The sequence below is a fragment of the Acomys minous genome (assembly GCF_964271855.1).
Source record: "Acomys minous genome assembly, chromosome: 7".
Lineage (NCBI taxonomy): Eukaryota > Metazoa > Chordata > Mammalia > Rodentia > Muridae > Acomys > Acomys minous.
The window spans coordinates 10,035,793-10,054,895 of record NC_140488.1 but is presented as its reverse complement, the minus strand read 5'-3'; the positions used below and the strand labels follow the sequence as shown (position 1 = coordinate 10,054,895).

The following is a 19,103-nucleotide window of genomic DNA, read 5'->3' as shown; positions in this document are numbered from 1 at the left end:
AGGGCTCATTGGAAGATAGCAAATTTGGGATGAAGTAAAGGTTTGAAGATGGTGGCTGGATATACACTATGCTCACATGACACCGCAGATGTCATTTATTTGTAAAATGATAACTTCAAATTTTAATTAAATTAAAAAAAGAAGAGAAGGGTCATTCATAGGAAAACATGAAAATGGGGAGTATGAAAAAACATGACAATCACTCTTTTGAGACAAGTTTTCTGTTTAACAGTATGCTATACAAACACAAAAATGGGAACATTATAAGTAAATTATGAGATGACTTGAAATGGATTGAACAAGGCTTTAAGAAATAGGAACTGGAAAAGAAACAATAAATCTTAATTCAGAGTTAGATGTACATCTAGGCTGAGTAATAAACATGAATAAAGCACACTACAAAAGATGCTCCTGTAAACACCCATCCAAAATACCAAAGCCATAAACGCCTACTCAGATATGCGTGGACAAGCCAAAGGCAAGGGCAGGCATCTTTCATCCAGTGTTGGATACAGCGCTGAGATGAGTCTGCATGTCTCTGGGAAACACCAGAGCCCCACAAGCTCAAACCCTACCTGGTAGGTCTGGGCTCTGCTGTGGGGGGATCGTGTAAACAGTTTAACACATCTGAACACACAATCTTGAGGTGTGTTCAGCAAGTCTGAGAGAGCATGTAGGGTAGGATTTCCATTAAAGACCCTTTTGCAGCAGACCTGGCCCTGTGACCCAATGAGTAAATGAGAACATGCACAGAAGAAAAAAAACTGAAACAAAGAAAGAAACGGGTCCCATCTTTATTCACTTCTTCCTAAAATAAGCAAGGTAACATTCCCTTTGGGGAAGTGACAAAGAACCAAAGGAGCCAAGGAAAAAAATCAAATGACACTTGCTTCCAAAATACAATTCCTGGGGAAAAGGTATTCCCCCCCTGCAGTCATGGGGCTGGAGGTTCTGCACTTCACTGGTGCTACTCACAGAGCTGCTGGGGGTTCACTTAATGGTTGACACAGCCTGTCTTATTTGTAACAAACACAGTGAGGGGAAAGGGCTGCACTGAGTACTACTAACATCCTCCTAGCACAGCTAATGCTCCCCGTCATCCTACAGTGAGCTTCAGATGGTTTCTTCAGAGCGGTCAAGGATCAGGGACTGAAGGCAGGTTTCAACAAGGGACACATCTTGCTCTTGCTGTTAGAAAATGGAGATTTAGGTTAGCATTATCACATCTCTGCCAATAGGAAGCCAGCCCGAGACGCAAAGAGTTCCAGACACAGGTCTTACGGTTTCCATGAGAACTCTGTCCTGCGCCTTGGAGATCTCCTTCTCCACTTTACTTTCTCGACCACCAATAAAAGTTTGGCGATGTTCACTCAAGTTCTTCGCTTTCTGAAAAACAAAACAAAGCAAAACAAGCAATCCCTACTTGAGCCCTATGAAGCCCGGACTTGACACCTCACCTCATATAATCATAAAAGTAACGACTTTGCAGAGCCAAAAGATGCTTGTGATGAGTTCAAAGTTAAGAACTGTCGTGACCTTGTGTGCATCTGCATGGCCACCCCACAAAAAGTTCCAGTGCCACGTTTGAACACAGAATCGCTGTGGGACTAGAACAGCTGAGGTGCAAATCTCAGAAAATGGTTGGGTGAGCAGTTAAAGGCCACACGGAGCAGACATGGGAAAAGAGGCACAGACAGGCCCGTGTTGGAGACACCCCAAGGTTTCCCGGGGGGAGAAGCCATTCATCCACCGTGCCAGTGGGGATGTTGCTTTCACAGAGAAGACGCAGCATTCAACTGCATGACCTTTCAAGCTAGGAAAAGCTGGAGTGAGGGCTCAATCTCCTCTGATCTCTCAAAGAACACCACAGCAGCAGATCCAGAGGAGAAAGAACTGTGTCTGTCACCTTCTGTCCAGAAATTGCAAAATGCCTGCCCTGTCTCTGCCCTATCTCCAGGGACGGAGGAGCTTAGGAAGAGGCCACATGCATGCTGGCCAAAAACAGGTTTATGGGAGGGGAGCTTGCTGGGCACGTGGCTGAAAAGGACACAGGTGGTGACTTGCATTGGTGAAAACATAGGTTTTCCTGAGTGAGGACAAGGCACAGGGAGCCATCTGGGCAAAGAGCAGAAGCAAAGCATGGCCAGGGGACAGGGGTCACTCCAGGGAAAGCTGATGCACTGGGAGGAGGGAAGACTATCCCAGAAGCAGCCAGGGAAGCTCTGGGGGCTGGGTGTTTGCCAAGGACACGGGGGAAGCAGGGAGAATTAAGAAGGAAGGCCACAGGGGAATGTGGAAGAGGGAAAGTCCCTGTTTCAGGACAGCAATCCCTCAAGAGCTGAGGACTAGGAAAGGAGAGAGAAAGGTTGAGTGAAGAGCCAGAGGGAGATCAAGAGAGTGAGAGAGGCAGAAGAGCACAGGGCACAAGGGCAGGGACCCCCTGGGAAGCCAGAGAGGCCCAGGGGTCTCTCTCTGGTGCTGCTCACATGGAGCACTCACAGTTAGAAGCAAGCCTTTCCGGTGGGTTCTTTGAGCCAGTTCCCAAGCAGCATTCAGCTGCATCAGAGCCGCGCTTTCTTAAGCTCTTCCTAAAGGACCGGGTGTGTGTAGGTGGCTCTCACGGTCTTGAAAAGTATTACTTTCCTGTGCACGTGTATGTGTGCTACAGTGTGGAGACTGGAGAGCACAAAAATCTGAAAGTAACTTCCTTCACATGTACTAGTTGCCATGTATGCCCGGGATCCACTGTTTGTGCGCCTTCCTGGACTGCCTCTTGGAGGCAGGGTCTCTCCATCAGGCATGGGGCTTGCCAATTTGGCTCTGCTTGCCCTCCCACAAGCCACAGGGATCCTTGTGTCTCTACCCTCACACCTCTGGGATTATAAGCACATGTGGGATGTTATCAGCCTGGGTTGCACATGGGCGCTAGGGATATTCACTAGGGTACTACTCACCATGTTATCAGCCTGGGTTGCACATGGGTGCTAGGGATATTCACTAGGGTACTCACCGTGTTAAGAGCCTGGGTTGCACATTGACGCTAGGGATATTCACTAGGGTACTCACTGGGGCATACTCATGCATCCTTCTCGTTAACTTCCCAAAAACAAGTTAATTTACCCAGATACACTGTGCACCTCAGTGGAGCTGTCTGGATCATATTAGAAGACAGACATTCCAGAGTGCATTTTAAGGAGAGCATCAAAAAGACTTCCCACTGAAGGGCTGCTCTGACTCCTGGTAGTATAGGTGGGTGCCAAGGTCACTTAGGACCTGGAGCTACAGACAGGGCACACTTGCCAGAAGACAACCCTCTATTCAAAGTTAATCCTCTACCAGCTTCTTCAGCCCCCACATCTCCTGAAATACAGGACCCCACAGATAACAAGGATAATGCTAGTACCGGAAGACTGCGAAACACTCAACAGGAAAGGAAACAAAAGCTCCCCTCTCCTATTGCTTGCTTCACTAGCCTGTCCAATGGGAAGGACGCAAAGAAAGCCAGAAGGAGATTCTCCAGACATGCTAATTTACACAACTCCTTCATCCACTTGAATACCAAAATGTCACCAGAAGTCCCTAACTCATCAATATGATGCGGAATATGCATTCTCCCTCCTAAGGAAATTTCCAGTAGGTGCTAGAACAGTGTCCACAAATGGTCATCAGTTTCCCGAGTTAAACAAACCCTCGTATTCTTCCTGTATGAGGAAAATATTCCAAAGAGGATGTGATTGTGAATTTCAAAGCTAATTACTTTCCCCACAGGTTGAGAAAGGACCATCTGTCTTCAGCTTTTATAGACACATGGTGTGAAGTAAGGGTGTGTTCTGTTAACAAGTACACTCTACCAGACCTTCAAAAACGTGTCACATATCTCCTTAGAGTTTTCAAGCTTGGATTCATGATAATCTAGAACATTCTCCAAAATCTCCATTTGGTGCTGCGTTATAAGCTGAAAGAGAGGAAATCAATGACAAACTGTCAGTAAAACTGAACATACAGCCAAGCTGCTTAGAGGAACTGCTTCCCGTGATGTTTCATGTCCTCTCACTCATGATCAAGTTTGAAGATGTGACTTTCCATACATAAAACAGCATAGCAATGTCTGAACGGCCTCAGGGTAAGAAACTCTAGCAAGCCTGTCCAACATTGCCATGAAACAATTATTCATTTTGAAATTAACATAGGATCCATCTAATCTGTGGATTTCCTCCTCACCAAAATTAAATACAAAACATTCATTTGTAACCCAGTTTTCATAAAGTTATTAACTTTCTTGCCAAATTAAATGAACATAAAGAGTAGCTTCCAAGCAAACATTTCTCTCCAAAAAACAAAACAAAACAAAACAAAACAAAAAAAACCCAAACCTAAAACAACAACAAAAACACAAAACCAAAAAACAACAACAACAACAAAGAAAGTCCTGACCTAAGGCTTCTTCATCACTCATTCCCACACTGTGACATGCCATCAACTACACTAGCAACCAAAGAAGATAAGAAGGGAAGACCAATAGCAACCACATATGTGCCTCTATTATCAAGCATTCCATAGCAACATGTCAAAAAGTGAAACCATTTAACACATAAGTCTAGAAGGATCGAACAGGGAAGGATTCTTCACTTTTAAGAAATTGAGGCCCAGAGGTAAATTGTTTTCCTGAGTCAGCATAACTAGCAAGGGGCTGGATTGTGTGACTGCGCTGCAATAGGTGGCATTTCAGAGGCCACGCTTCTGAGCACCGGACTGGATGGTGCCTCCAATCCCCCTCGGGATCCCGGCCTCTGGTTCCCCACTTTGGGAAGCCAGAATCTTCAGGGCAGCCCCATCCAGCATTGTTCAGAATCCAGTGGCTGCCCCCCGCCCCCCTAAACCTCAGTCCCATCTCCGGTTTAAAGGCGAGCCAGTCGTCATCACACCTCCTTCTCCATCGTGGCCTGAAGCCTTTCCCCTCTTCTCCTCTGGAACTGGGCAGGTCTGACCTACAATGCAGCCTCTGAAAGCTGAGTGTCCACCTGCTCTGCCACAGCCACACTGACTGCTCCCAGGCTGCATCCCAGATCACTGTGTCAGAAGGCTGTGTTGGGCCTGCTGCTCCTGGGTGTCTGCACATCTTGGATCTTGAAGGGCTCCGCCCTCAGGATACACTCCCATACCTTCTCCTGCACTTTCTCCAGGCAGTGACTGCTCAGACCCCTGACTCCACCCCCCCCCAATCCACCCCCATGCTGGCTCCTCACTCAGTCATCTCTCCACAGAAAAAGAAGCCAGCCTGGGAGGATGGCCAGTGTCTCCTCACCACAGCCAACGCCCTGCTTGTCTTTTTGGGCTCATGTCCTGCCCCTTTCCCTCCTGACTGGCAGCACCGAAGCTCAGCCATTTCAGACACTGACACAGGGCAACTATTCCAAGCTAAAAGGGTCACTCACAGCAAGTTGTTCCTCCTGCTCCCTTGCTCTCTCCATGTCCTCCAGCCATTTCTGGTAGATGGGCCCACACATCTCGGAGTAGCTGGAGTGATGCTCCTGCCTGTAGTAAGCACAGTACTGATGGCTGAGCCTGGTCATACTGGGTGAGGGTAAGGCAATGGCCCACCCTCATCCTGTTGAAACAAGAGCTAGGGGCAAAAGACAAAGGGGGAGATGCACTAAACTGACACATGAGAGGCACAAAGGGGACTCTCATTCCAGAAGAATTCTGTCTGAAGCCACTACCAGAGAGAGACATCATCTCATGCACCTTCCCTCTTGGACACTGAGGACTTTTCCAAAGACTGCATTTCCGGCTTTAAATTAGACTTCTCTTTCCTCCCCTATGGAGTAACCTATAGAGTCTGAGAGACTAAGTCCTGGTGGTGAAAGTAACATTCCCTTGGCTATATGAGACGTACACTAAGACCGCACAGGACCCTTTACCCACACGGCCCTGATGACTTACAAAAGACAGCTCTGAGGGTATCTCCTAATTGATATAGTTTTTTAGAACATAGAGGACTAGCCTTCCTCATAGTAAATTATCTGATGGGGTTGAAACTTTTCTCTTGCCAGGCCTGCAGCTGACACATCTCTGGTCCATGAAAGGCATTGGAGGTTGGGGCGGGGGCCTGTCACACCAGTCATGAATGGGACCAGGTCATAAAGAAAACTGCAGTGCTATGTAGATCCCATTAGCTGTTCTACTCTATGTAGGATTGCGATGGCAGCCAGCAATGACTTGTTGGGAAGAGTGTGGGTTGTAGGATGTCCTTTCCAGAAGGCCACAACTTTACCTAGGTTTCTGCTGGGTTTGGAAAATACGCTGGAGGTTTTCATTCAGGCTTCTGAAAGAGGCATTTATGTCCTTTTTAAACTGCTTCCTCTTTGCCACGAGGGACCGGGTAGTGTCACCTAGACCAGAAAGGAAATGACTATCACTTTAAATCAAAGATGTAGAGGAAGAAGCGCTTTCTCATCCTGGACAGGTCCCCTATGTGACAATGCGAGTAAGTACAGATCTGTGGTCCAACTGGCTCTTGGTTGCATTTTTTTTTTTTTTTTGGCACGATCTTGTGTAGCCCAGGCTGGTCTCAAGCTTGATAGGTGACTGAGGCCAACCTAAAGTTCCTAATTCTCCTGCCTCCACTTCCTAATTGCATCGTGATGGGGCATCATGCTTGACTGACGACCACCACTGACAAAGAACTGCGTAGACAACTTCAACACCCACCCAAGCAGCTCTTCTGCATCAGAAAGAGCAGTGCTGCCAGACAACCTCGCACACTGCGCACACTGGCTAAGAACTGACGATGCCTCTCTACTAATGCTGTCTTAGGGCCGCCTATACGAGTGAATCAAAGGTGCCCAGGCTTGAGGGGCATGTGACCCAGTGACTTGGCTACTGAGAAGGACAGAAAACAAACCAGTGTGGCATGTATGGTGTTTGCATGCGACCACACTTTTCCTCCAAGTCTGTGGTACGCTGCCTTCAGCGTCCCCTGACAGGCTCATAAATACATACAGACTAAAGGCTGTTTTCCATGCCCTCCTCTGGCAGGGGTTCCTGGAAGAGAACAACTTTGGAAAGCCAGGAAAAAATATGACTTAATTCGCAACTGGAAAACCAGGTGTTGAAATGCAGAGTGCCACCTGTGCAGTAAGTTAAGGAGCAGAGCTTTACCTGCTGGCCCGTCATCTCTACTGACACCCACTCCTCAGCAGTGCAGTAAGAAGGGAGCTCTCCCCACCACCTTGCCCACAGCTACAGCATTCCCCTACTCACAGCAGCTACTTCAATGTTAAGTTATAGGTAGCCCCTGAAGGCCAAATGACAATTTACCCTTTGAAAACATCCTCTGAAAACTGGGAATAGGGCTTCCTCAAGACCCAGCTATTCCACTCCTTGGAATATACCCAGAAGATGTTCCAGCATACAACAAGAACATTTGCTCAACCATGTTCATAGCAGCCTTATTCATAATAGCCAGAACATGGAAACAGCCTAAGTGTCCCTCAGCAGAAGAATGGATAAAGAAACTGTGGTACATTTCCACTATGGAATACTACTCAGCTATTAAAAACAAGGAATTCCCGAAATTTGTGGACAAATGGATTGAACTAGAAATGATCATAATGAGTGAGCTAACCCAGGAGCAGAAAGAGTCAAATGCTATATACTCACTTATAACTGGACACTTGCCCAAGGGGCCTGTCCCATGAAAGTATTTACTCACCAGGAAAGTGGGTCAGAGGGGAGGACATCCTATTGGGTCTCTAGGTGAGAGAAGCATGGGAAAATGGGGAAATAGAAGGATCCAGAGGGTCCTAGAAACCTATAAGAAGAACATTATGATGGGAAGATCTGGGCCCAGGGGTCCGGCGTAAACTACGGCACCAGCCAAGGACAATACATGCAGTAAACTTTGAACCCCTACCCAGATCTAGCCAAATGGACAGGACATTCTTTACAGTTGAGTGGAGAGTGGGGTCTGACTTTCACACAAACTCTGGTGTCCCATATTTGACCATGTCCCCTGGAGGGGGAGACCTGGTGGCACTCAGAGGAAGGATAGAAGGCTACCAAGAAGAGACTTGATACCCTATGAGCATATACAGGGGGAGGAGGCCCCCCTCAGTCACAGTCATAGGGAAGGGGAGTAAGGGGGAAATGGGAGGGAGGGAGGAATGGGAGGATACAAGGGATGGGACAACAATTGAGATGTAATATGAATAAATTAATAAAAAAAAGAAAGAAAACATCCTCTGAGAGACATAACTGTTATGTGAGTCCCGCTGGCTCTCAGTGACCACGTTCTCACCATGCACACATAGGCTGTGGGGTTGGAAAGAAAGTCCTGGGCCCGCCAAGATCTGCTCAGGCATACCTTTGACATCTTGTATCCTCTTCTCAGCAGACTCCCTGTGGAAAAAACGCACACAGAACCCTTGATTGCGGACAAACATCCCAAGCTTGCTTTGAAGGCTAGGGGAGGCATGCGGTACGGGAGAGACAAGAGCTCATGTGGAGGGAAGTCGGGATTTCCTCTCTTTATGTCACTGCTTTTATTCCTTCCATCACACTGTCACCATGGGCCAGCGAGTTCGCTGCAGATGCTTAGGGGCACATGGGTAAGGGTTACTTTGTGGAGCACGGGTGACAGAAATTCAGCTGTAACCCCAGGAAACCCACCCCAGGCTGTGTGTTGGGCAACTTGTGACAACCTCAACCAGGGTGTTGTTCCCTGGCAAGTGCAGACAGCTCCAGGGGAGTGTCTCCTCTCCTCAGGCAGTGGCTTTATGTCCTGTTCAGGGCAGTGTAGGGGTTTTTATACTGACTGTTTACCGGAACCCATTCACCCTATGGTGGCATCGGGTTCCATAAAGGTGTACCCACCCAAAGTCCTGCACGCTGTCCTTCCTCAGTACCCATCTGCTGTGCCTCCTGTATCACCCAGACAGTGTCTCCTCGACTTTCATGCCATGTGACCATGTGCAAACTCTAGAGTCTGCCTCTAATGCCTGGCCCCCAAGGCTTCCCCTCTACTGCATATTGACTGCCTTTTCCCAGTCTCCCCTCTGAGTTCAGGTTGTATCATTGTATGGGCCTATCTGTAGTCTAGGATGCTCAAGTGACAGAGAACAGGTGACAGCAGTCTCTTTGATGCTGCCTTGTGTTGCTTAGAACCACGGTCTCCACTTGGATCCATTCTCCAACAAAGGCCTAAATCTTTCTTTATATGCCTGCACATGACCACACTGAAACTACCCCATGGCACAGACAGTCCCATGTTCCTTTAAGACATCACCTGGCCTCTTGCACATCTGATGCTGAGGAACAGCCGCCCATCTCTCTGATATCATCTGCTGGGTTGTCTGCTGCATCGAAAGAAAGGGCAAACCTTTGTAAATGAAATGAGCTGCTCTCATCAGCCCACACAGGAAACAGCTTCACTCTAGAGCTGGTTGCCTGTGGCCACCAGCGGTTCTAAAGCATCCCCCCAGGACCTCATGTCCCCATGGCTCTCCACTAGACACAGTGGAGATTCAGCTCGGTGTGAGTGTAGGGTACACTCATTTGTACCAGGGTCACAGGGATATTCCCTCTGACCCACAGGCTTCTTCAGAGACATGTGGGCTGGGACCAACAGCTCTGTGAGCCTTGCATCTCTGCCACACAGCACAGCATAAGAATGTCAGGTGGGGACTGAAACACAGCGCATGCTTGAGTACCAGAGGTCAGTGTCAGAATATCCCTGTGTCCTGTTTCCTCCGCTCCACTCCACTGCCCCAGTGTTCCACCTGCCCAGGAGTAGTGGGATGTCCCCTCGGTTGTCCCCAGCCCTATATGCCCCATATCAGGTGTTACCAGGGGTGACTGGGTCACAGTTCTGAGAGTCATCTGATGGGAGAGTCCCATCTACTCTTGGGCGCTTGGTACTTCTCTCCATGGCCTTCTAGATCCTTGGTTGACACGGCTGGGACCTTCCTGGGCCAGACAGGACTCCTGAAGTGAATGAACAGTAAAGACACCAAGAAGAATTTCATGACTGCAATGGACACAGGGACCAGGACTCCACAGCCTGCAGCCATGTGTCCTGGCTCTAGTGCTGGAGCAAGGAGGAGGCGGGACGGGGACATCAGGGGCCCACCAAGAGCTATCACATTCTGCCCCATTCCCCTAGCTGAACACAGAGCTCTCCACAATCCAGTAGCCTTTCAATCTCACCCCTTTCTCCTCAGTTGTTGTCCCTGGCATAGGACCAGCTTGGGCTAGCCCCCAAACCAAGTGACTCGATATTGCTATCTAGTCAGAAATACCAACCCACTGGTGGCCAACGAGCTCATTGGAGCCATGTCTGGGCACTTCATGTTTGAGCCCTGCTGCACAGTCAGGTGAAATCCCTACCCACTCTCAGTCTGGATGCCTCAGAAGCAACTCGGGGGACCAGTTGTGCAGGAGAGACAAAAAAAATTACACCTGAGGTAAGCGCAGAGATTCACCAATATGCTCACCCAAAATGGCAAAGTAGGCAGCAGAGGGCACAAGGTCTCTGCAGTCCCTGACAAGCACTATAGAAGCCAGGAGTGTGACACATGCTGGCTTGTCTCTTCAACAGAAGGGAGGTGTGTACCTGTTTTCCACCTGGAAGCCTGGGCCTGCTTGTGGTTAATAGCCTGGTGATCTGTGCCACCTGCAGGGCCAGGCCACACCCAAATCTCCCAGGCTATTATGTTTACTTCACACCCTCCCTCCCTAGACCTTCATCCTTAGTTTTGTTTCTCAGTCAATAGAACCTTCCTTAGGAGAGAGGTCAAAATGTACTTTATCTCCTGGTGACCTCCACACTGTCTGTATGACTGAAACCACAGCCGACCCTAAGTCCCTACTCCAGGGAACCCATCCTCCTGGTAGAGGTCACATGTACACTGCAAAGGAGTTTCTGAGCAGTTAGGCCTGAGTCTTCCTTCTACACGTGGAATGGAGATGACTGTTACCCGGGAACTTTTCCCCAAAATTGTACTGCACTTAGCCAAGTCTAAAATAAAACTGCCCAGGGCACACTCTACATGTCTGAGCCAACACCTGCTGACTAAGGCATGCTGGGACAGGATCCCCTTCTTGCCTCACGAGGATCATTACTGCGCACACCATGGCTTTTGCAGGGACCCCGATGGTGGTTCACACCTCTCTGTGTGGGAACTGCAGTCGCCCAGGGAGGGGTCTCTTCTATTTGCACCTGGACCTAACCTCATAGGCCGAGCTTTGACTCTACCACGCACAAGCCTAATCTCATCCCCCAAACTCTGACACAGTTTCCCCATCACTGGACTTCATCAAAGCATCCTCTGGCAACCAGCCACCCACCAGGCTGGTCCTATCTCAACATCCTCCACTCAGAAACCTCTTTCTCTTTACAGGAAGGTAACACCTAGCCACAGCCAACCCCCGAAGCGTGATGCTTTCTCATAGGCTGGAATAGCATCTATGCAGGAGAAAGGCCCAGCAGGTGGGCCCAGCTGGTGTGCTTACACTTACCTCTTCACAAACCTAGGAGGACAGGGCTCATGATGCTGCCTGCAGACCCTCCTTACCTGGGAAGGTGGGCTACACCTAGCTAAATGTCCCAGAAAAGAACAACCCCTGCCTCTGCTAAAGCAAGCATGACAACAAAAGCATATGCCTGACAGAGTGTGACTGTCCTGGGGTGAAGGCAGGTAGATGGGCTGGGGGTGGGGCGTCAGGTGCTGGGGGGTACAGGGCACGGAAAGGACAGTGGAGGGTGTGAAGGCTGCATCTGGGCAAGCATGCAGGGAAGCTGCCTGAACAGGGCACTGTGGGACCAAGACCTAGGAAGGCCTGGGATGCCCTCAACCCTCTTTTAAATGGTCCCTCCTGTAGAACTACAGACTGACTGCGGGAGAATGCCTGCACTGACCGCGGGAGAATGCCTGCACTCCATGGAGAGAGAGAGAGTGTGTGTCCCTAAAGCCTCAACCTGCACACATGCTCTCCTGTCACTTCTTTCAGACCATGTGGCCCTGACAAACCTTCCCCAGGCTGACCCCTCGGGCCTTTTCCAGTTTCATGGGGAATTTGGGCTCAGGAAGTCACCTCCTGGACAACCATGGGTCCCAGGATACCTAGTTACTGTGCTATAGAGAAAGGCCTCACAGCACTGTCCCCTCCTTAATCTACTCTCTCCCTCTCCCTCAAGAGGGGTCACAACCTGTGTGACTTCACTTCCGGAAGTGAACTACCCTGGATCCCATGAGACTTTGTCCTTCAGCCTGGGAAACCCAGGTCACAGCAAGCCACCAAAACTCCCCTTATACTGGAGGGTGGTCATTGCTAGTGAGAAATTACTTCCGCAAGTGTACTACAGTGGGTACGGACATTACTCACTACACTAGGGATATGTACCTCACATAAATCTCCCCCTAACCCCTCTTACCATCAAGGGTGCTCACAGCTAGCTAAATGTCACTGCCAGAAGCGAACTACCCTGGGTCTCACAAGACTTTGTGCTCTAACCTGGGACTGGTCCCCACCCCCAACCGCCGCCCATCACAGCAAGCCCACAAAACTCCTCTTACCCTGGAGAGTGGTCACTGCTACTGAGACATCACTTCCGGAAGTGTACTACAGTGGGTCCAGACATCAGTCACTACAATAGGGACATGTACATCACAGCAATCTCCCCGCAACCCCTCTTACCCTGGAGGGTGCTCACAGCTGGCTAGCTGTCACTTCCGGAAGTGTAGTATCTTGGGTCTCCCTAGAATTTGTTTATAGCCTGGGACTCCTTCACAGCAAGACCTCAAAATTCATCTTACGCTTGAGGGTAGTCACAGCTACAGAGAAGTCACTTCCGGAAGTGTACTACAGTGGGTCCAGACATGAATTAGTCCCGTAGGGACATGTACCTCACAGCAAACTCCCCACACACTTCTTACCCTGGAGGGGGCTCACAGCTAGCTATATGTCACTTCCGGAAATGTAGCAGTGAGGGTCTCCTGACTTTGTCTTTAAGCTGGGAACGCCAAATCACAGCAAGACCCAGAAACTCCTCTTACCCTGGAGGGTGTTCAGCTACTGAGAAGTCACTTCCAGAAGGGTACTACAGTGGGTCGGGACATGAATTAGTCCCCTAGGGACATGTACCTCACAGCAATCTCCCCGAAACCACTCTTACCCTGGAAGGTGCTGAAAGCTAGCTGATGTCACTTCCAGAAGTGAACTACCCTGGATCTGGCGAGAGTTTGTCCTCCAGCAAGGGACCCACCACGGCCCCTCACCGCCCCCCCATTCCCCCGCCTCCGTGCCCTTGCCTGTCACAGCAAGCACACAGACTCTTCTTGCCCTGGAGAAGGATCACAGCTCCTGAGAAGTCACTTCAGGAAGTGAACTACGTAGGTCAGGACATCAGTCACTCCACTAGGGACATGTCCTCACAGCAATCTTCCCCGCCAAAGCTTCTTACCCTCGACGGTGCACGCTGCTAGCCAGATGTCACTTCCGGGAGTTTAGTACCTGGGTCTCGCGAGACTTTGTCTTTAGCCCGGGACCACCACCCCCCCACCCCATCTCAGCGAGATCTCAAAACTCCTCTTACCTTGGAGCGTGGTCACTGCTGGTGAGAAGTCACTTCCGGAAGTGTACTACAGTGGGTCGGGACATGAATTAGTCCCCTAGGGACATGTGCCTCACAGAAATCTCCCCGCAACCACTCTTACCCTGGAGGGTGCGCACAGCTAGCTAGATGTCACTTCCGGAAGTGTAGTATCTGAGTCTCGCGAGACTTTGTCTTTATCCCGGAACCCCCATCACAGCAAGATCTCAAAACTCCTCTTACCCTGGTGCGTGGTCAGTGCTGAGAAGTCACTTCCGGAAGTGTACTACAGTGGGTCTGGACATCAATTACTGCCCTAGAAACATGTATGTCACAGCACTCTCCCGCTGAACCTTCTTACCCTGGAGGGTGCTCACAGCTAGTTAGATGTCACTTCTGGAAGTGAACTACCCTGGGTCTGGCAAGAGTCTGTCCTCCAGCCTGGGACCCACCACGCCCCCCCCCCCCCGCCGTTGCCTGTCACTGCAAGCTCACAAACTCTTCTTACCCGGGAGAGGGGTCACAGCTGCTGAGAAGTCACTTCAGGAAGTGTACTACAGTGGGTCTGGACATCAGTCACTCCACTATGGACATGTACCTCACAGCAATCTCCCCGCAACCCCTCTTACCCTGGAGGGTGCTCACAGCTATCTAGATGTGACTTCCGGAAGTGTAGGAACCTGAGTCTCGCGAGACCTTGACTTTAACCTGGGACCACGCCCCGCCGCCGCCTCCCCCCCCCCGCATCCCCCCCCCCCCCCCCCGGTCAAAGCAAGATCTCAAAACTCGTCTTACCCTGGAGGGTGGTCACTGCTAGTGAGTAGTCACTTCCGGAAGTGTACTACAGTGAGTCTGGACATCAACTACTGCCCTAGGGACATGTATGTCACAGCACTCTCCTGCTGAACCTTCTTACCCTGGAGGGTGCTCACAGCTAGTTAGATGTCACTTCCGGAAGTGTAGTACCTTGGGTCTCGCGAGACCTGGTCTTTAAGCTGGGAACGCCAAATCACAGCAAGACCCAGAAACTCCTCTTACCCTGGAGGGTGTTCAGCTACTGAGAAGTCACTTCCAGAAGTGTACTACAGTGGGTCGGGACATGAATTAGTCCCCTAGGGACATGTACCTCACAGCAATCTCCCCGAAACCACTCTTACCTTGGAAGGTGCTGACAGCTAGCTAGATATTACTTCTGGAAGTGAGCTACCTTGGGTCTGGCGAGAGTTTGTCCTCCAGCCTGGGCCCCACCACGCCCTCCCATCGCCCCCCTTCCCCCGCCTCCGTGCCCTTGCCTGTCACAGCAAGCACACAGACTCTTCTTGCCCTGGAGAAGGATCACAGCTCCTGAGAAGTCACTTCAGGAAGTGAACTACGTAGGTCAGGACATCAGTCACTCCACTAGGGACATGTCCTCACAGCAATCTTCCCCGCCAACGCTTCTTACCCTCGAGGGTGCACGCTGCTAGCTAGATGTCACTTCCGGGAGTTTAGTACCTGGGTCTCGCGAGACTTTGTCTTTAGCCCAGGACCCCCGCCCTCCCCCCATCTCAGCGAGATCTCAAAACTCCTCTTACCTTGGAGCGTGGTCACTGCTGGTGAGAAGTCACTTCCGGAAGTGTACTACAGTGGGTCGGGACATGAATTAGTCCCCTAGGGACATGTGCCTCACAGAAATCTCCCCGCAACCACTCTTACCCTGGAGGGTGCGCACAGCTAGCTAGATGTCACTTCCGGAAGTGTAGTATCTGAGTCTCGCGAGACTTTGTCTTTATCCTGGAACCCCCATCACAGCAAGATCTCAAAACTCCTCTTACCCTGGTGCGTGGTCAGTGCTGAGAAGTCACTTCCGGAAGTGTACTACAGTGGGTCTGGACATCAATTACTGCCCTAGAAACATGTATGTCACAGCACTCTCCCGCTGAACCTTCTTACCCTGGAGGGTGCTCACAGCTAGTTAGATGTCACTTCTGGAAGTGAACTACCCTGGGTCTGGCGAGAGTCTGTCCTCCAGCCTGGGACCCACCACGCCCCCCCCCTCCCCGCCGTTGCCTGTCACTGCAAGCTCACAAACTCTTCTTACCCGGGAGAGGGGTCACAGCTGCTGAGAAGTCACTTCAGGAAGTGTACTACAGTGGGTCTGGACATCAGTCACTCCACTAGGGACATGTACCTCACAGCAATCTCCCCGCAACCCCTCTTACCCTGGCGGGTGCTCACAGCTATCTAGATGTGACTTCCGGAAGTGTAGGAACCTGAGTCTCGCGAGACCTTGACTTTAGCCTGGGACCACGCCCCCGCCCCCGCCTCCCCCCACACCCCCGTCAAAGCAAGATCTCAAAACTCGTCTTACCCTGGAGGGTGGTCACTGCTAGTGAGTAGTCACTTCCGGAAGTGTACTACAGTGAGTCTGGACATCAACTACTGCCCTAGGGACATGTATGTCATAGCACTCTCCTGCTGAACCTTCTTACCCTGGAGGGTGCTCACAGCTAGTTAGATGTCACTTCCGGAAGTGTAGTACCTTGGGTCTCGCGAGACCTGGTCTTTAAGCTGGGAACGCCAAATCACAGCAAGACCCAGAAACTCCTCTTACCCTGGAGGGTGTTCAGCTACTGAGAAGTCACTTCCAGAAGTGTACTACAGTGGGTCGGGACATGAATTAGTCCCCTAGGGACATGTACCTCACAGCAATCTCCCCGAAACCACTCTTACCTTGGAAGGTGCTGACAGCTAGCTAGATATTACTTCTGGAAGTGAGCTACCTTGGGTCTGGCGAGAGTTTGTCCTCCAGCCTGGGCCCCACCACGCCCTCCCATCGCCCCCCTTCCCCCGCCTCCGTGCCCTTGCCTGTCACAGCAAGCACACAGACTCTTCTTGCCCTGGAGAAGGATCACAGCTCCTGAGAAGTCACTTCAGGAAGTGAACTACGTAGGTCAGGACATCAGTCACTCCACTAGGGACATGTCCTCACAGCAATCTTCCCCGCCAACGCTTCTTACCCTCGAGGGTGCACGCTGCTAGCTAGATGTCACTTCCGGGAGTTTAGTACCTGGGTCTCGCGAGACTTTGTCTTTAGCCCAGGACCCCCGCCCCCCCCCCCCATCTCAGCGAGATCTCAAAACTCCTCTTACCTTGGAGCGTGGTCACTGCTGGTGAGAAGTCACTTCCGGAAGTGTACTACAGTGGGTCGGGACATGAATTAGTCCCCTAGGGACATGTGCCTCACAGAAATCTCCCCGCAACCACTCTTACCCTGGAGGGTGCGCACAGCTAGCTAGATGTCACTTCCGGAAGTGTAGTATCTGAGTCTCGCGAGACTTTGTCTTTATCCTGGAACCCCCATCACAGCAAGATCTCAAAACTCCTCTTACCCTGGTGCGTGGTCAGTGCTGAGAAGTCACTTCCGGAAGTGTACTACAGTGGGTCTGGACATCAATTACTGCCCTAGAAACATGTATGTCACAGCACTCTCCCGCTGAACCTTCTTACCCTGGAGGGTGCTCACAGCTAGTTAGATGTCACTTCTGGAAGTGAACTACCCTGGGTCTGGCGAGAGTCTGTCCTCCAGCCTGGGACTCACCACGCCCCCCCCTCCCCGCCGTTGCCTGTCACTGCAAGCTCACAAACTCTTCTTACCCGGGAGAGGGGTCACAGCTGCTGAGAAGTCACTTCAGGAAGTGTACTACAGTGGGTCTGGACATCATCAATTACTGCCCTAGGAACATGTATGTCACAGCACTCTCCCGCTGAACCTTCTTACCCTGGAGGGTGCTCACACCTAGCTGATGTCACTTCCAGAAGTGAACTACCCTGGGTCTGGCGAGTTTGTCCTCCAGCCTGGGACCCACCACGCGCCCCCCCGTCGCCCCCTCCCCCGCCGTTGCCTGTCACTGCAAGCGCACAAACTCTTCTTACCCGGGAGAGGGGTCACAGCTGCTGAGAAGTCACTTCAGGAAGTGTACTACAGTGGGTCTGGACATCAGTCACTCCACTATGGACATGTACCTCACAGCAATCTCCCCACAACCCCTCTTACCCTGGAGGGTGCTCACAGCTAACTAGATGTGACTTCTGGAAGTGTAAGAACCTGAGTCTCGCGAGTCCTTGACTTTAGCCTGGGACCACCCCCCCGTCGCCGCCTCCCCTTCCGCCCCTCCCCCCCCTGTCAAAGCAAGATCTCAAAACTCGTCTTACCCTGGAGGGTGGTCACTGCTAGTGAGTAGTCACTTCCGGAAGTGTACTACAGTGAGTCTGGACATCAACTACTGCCCTAGGGACATGTATGTCACAGCACTCTCCTGCTGAACCTTCTTACCCTGGAGGGTGCTCACAGCTAGTTAGATGTCACTTCCGGAAGTGTAGTACCTTGGGTCTCGCGAGACCTGGTCTTCAAGCTGGGAACGCCAAATCACAGCAAGACCCAGAAACTCCTCTTACCCTGGAGGGTGTTCAGCTACTGAGAAGTCACTTCCAGAAGTGTACTACAGTGGGTCGGGACATGAATTAGTCCCCTAGGGACATGTACCTCACAGCAATCTCCCCGAAACCACTCTTACCTTGGAAGGTGCTGACAGCTAGCTAGATATTACTTCTGGAAGTGAGCTACCTTGGGTCTGGCGAGAGTTTGTCCTCCAGCCTGGGCCCCACCACGCCCTCCCATCGCCCCCCTTCCCCTGCCTCCGTGCCCTTGCCTGTCACAGCAAGCACACAGACTCTTCTTGCCCTGGAGAAGGATCACAGCTCCTGAGAAGTCACTTCAGGAAGTGAACTACGTAGGTCAGGACATCAGTCACTCCACTAGGGACATGTCCTCACAGCAATCTTCCCCGCCAAAGCTTCTTACCCTCGAGGGTGCACGCTGCTAGCTAGATGTCACTTCCGGGAGTTTAGTACCTGGGTCTCGCGAGACTTTGTCTTTAGCCCGGGACCCCCCATCTCAGCGAGATCTCAAAACTCCTCTTACCCTGGAGCGTGGTCACTGCTGGTGAGAAGTCACTTCCGGAAGTGTACTACAGTGGGTCGGGACATGAATTAGTCCCCTAGGGACATGTGCCTCACAGAAATCTCCCGGCAACCACTCTTACCCTGGAGGGTGCGCACAGCTAGCTAGATGTCACTTCCAGAAGTGTAGTATCTGAGTCTCGCGAGACTTTGTCTTTATCCCGGAACCCCCATCACAGCAAGATCTCAAAACTCCTCTTACCCTGGTGCGTGGTCAGTGCTGAGAAGTCACTTCCAGAAGTGTACTACAGTGGGTCTGGACACCAATTACTGCCCTAGAAACATGTATGTCACAGCACTCTCCCGCTGAACCTTCTTACCCTGGAGGGTGCTCACAGCTAGCTGATGTCACTTCCGGAAGTGAACTACCCTGGATCTGGCGAGAGTCTGTCCTCCAGCCTGGGACTCACCACGCCCCCCCCCCCCCCGCCGTTGCCTGTCACTGCAAGCGCACAAACTCTTCTTACCCGGGAGAGGGGTCACAGCTGCTGAGAAGTCACTTCAGGAAGTG

General features: G+C 51.1%; 1 protein-coding gene across 6 annotated transcripts; it reads right to left on the bottom strand.

Annotated features, from left to right (window-relative positions):
* Positions 1 to 205: 205 nt before the first annotated feature.
* On the bottom strand, positions 206 to 18,653 carry LOC311601596 (X-linked lymphocyte-regulated protein 5C-like). Of its 6 annotated transcripts, none has more exons than XM_084789132.1 (9): positions 18,555 to 18,653; positions 9,847 to 9,984; positions 9,287 to 9,353; positions 8,366 to 8,400; positions 6,275 to 6,392; positions 5,436 to 5,535; positions 3,857 to 3,955; positions 1,282 to 1,386; positions 206 to 1,188 (listed from the first exon to the last, which is right to left on the bottom strand). In XM_084789132.1, the coding sequence occupies exons 2-9, from the start codon at positions 9,926 to 9,928 to the stop codon at positions 1,114 to 1,116; spliced, it is 681 nt and encodes a 226-aa protein (XP_084645258.1). In that variant the 5' UTR covers positions 9,929 to 9,984; positions 18,555 to 18,653; the 3' UTR covers positions 206 to 1,113. The 6 variants fall into 6 exon arrangements, with proteins under 6 accessions (XP_084645258.1, XP_084645253.1, XP_084645254.1 ...); XM_084789127.1 differs by having other exon boundaries at positions 9,287 to 9,356; positions 18,555 to 18,650; XM_084789128.1 differs by lacking the exon at positions 18,555 to 18,653 and adding an exon at positions 15,036 to 15,083 and having other exon boundaries at positions 9,287 to 9,356.
* Positions 18,654 to 19,103: the final 450 nt, after the last annotated feature.

Bases quoted from the DNA above. Each gene is read 5' to 3' on its own strand.
- LOC311601596 (XM_084789127.1), bottom strand. From the start codon at position 9,928: ATGGAGAGAAGTACCAAGCGCCCAAGAGTAGATGGGACTCTCCCATCA. The intron at 3,956-5,435 runs GTGAGTGACCCT...CCTCTCTTTCAG, and splicing joins AGCAGGAGGAACAACTTGCT to CTTATAACGCAGCACCAAAT. The intron at 1,387-3,856 runs GTCTGGTAGAGT...TTTGTTTTTCAG, and splicing joins TATGTGACACGTTTTTGAAG to AAAGCGAAGAACTTGAGTGA.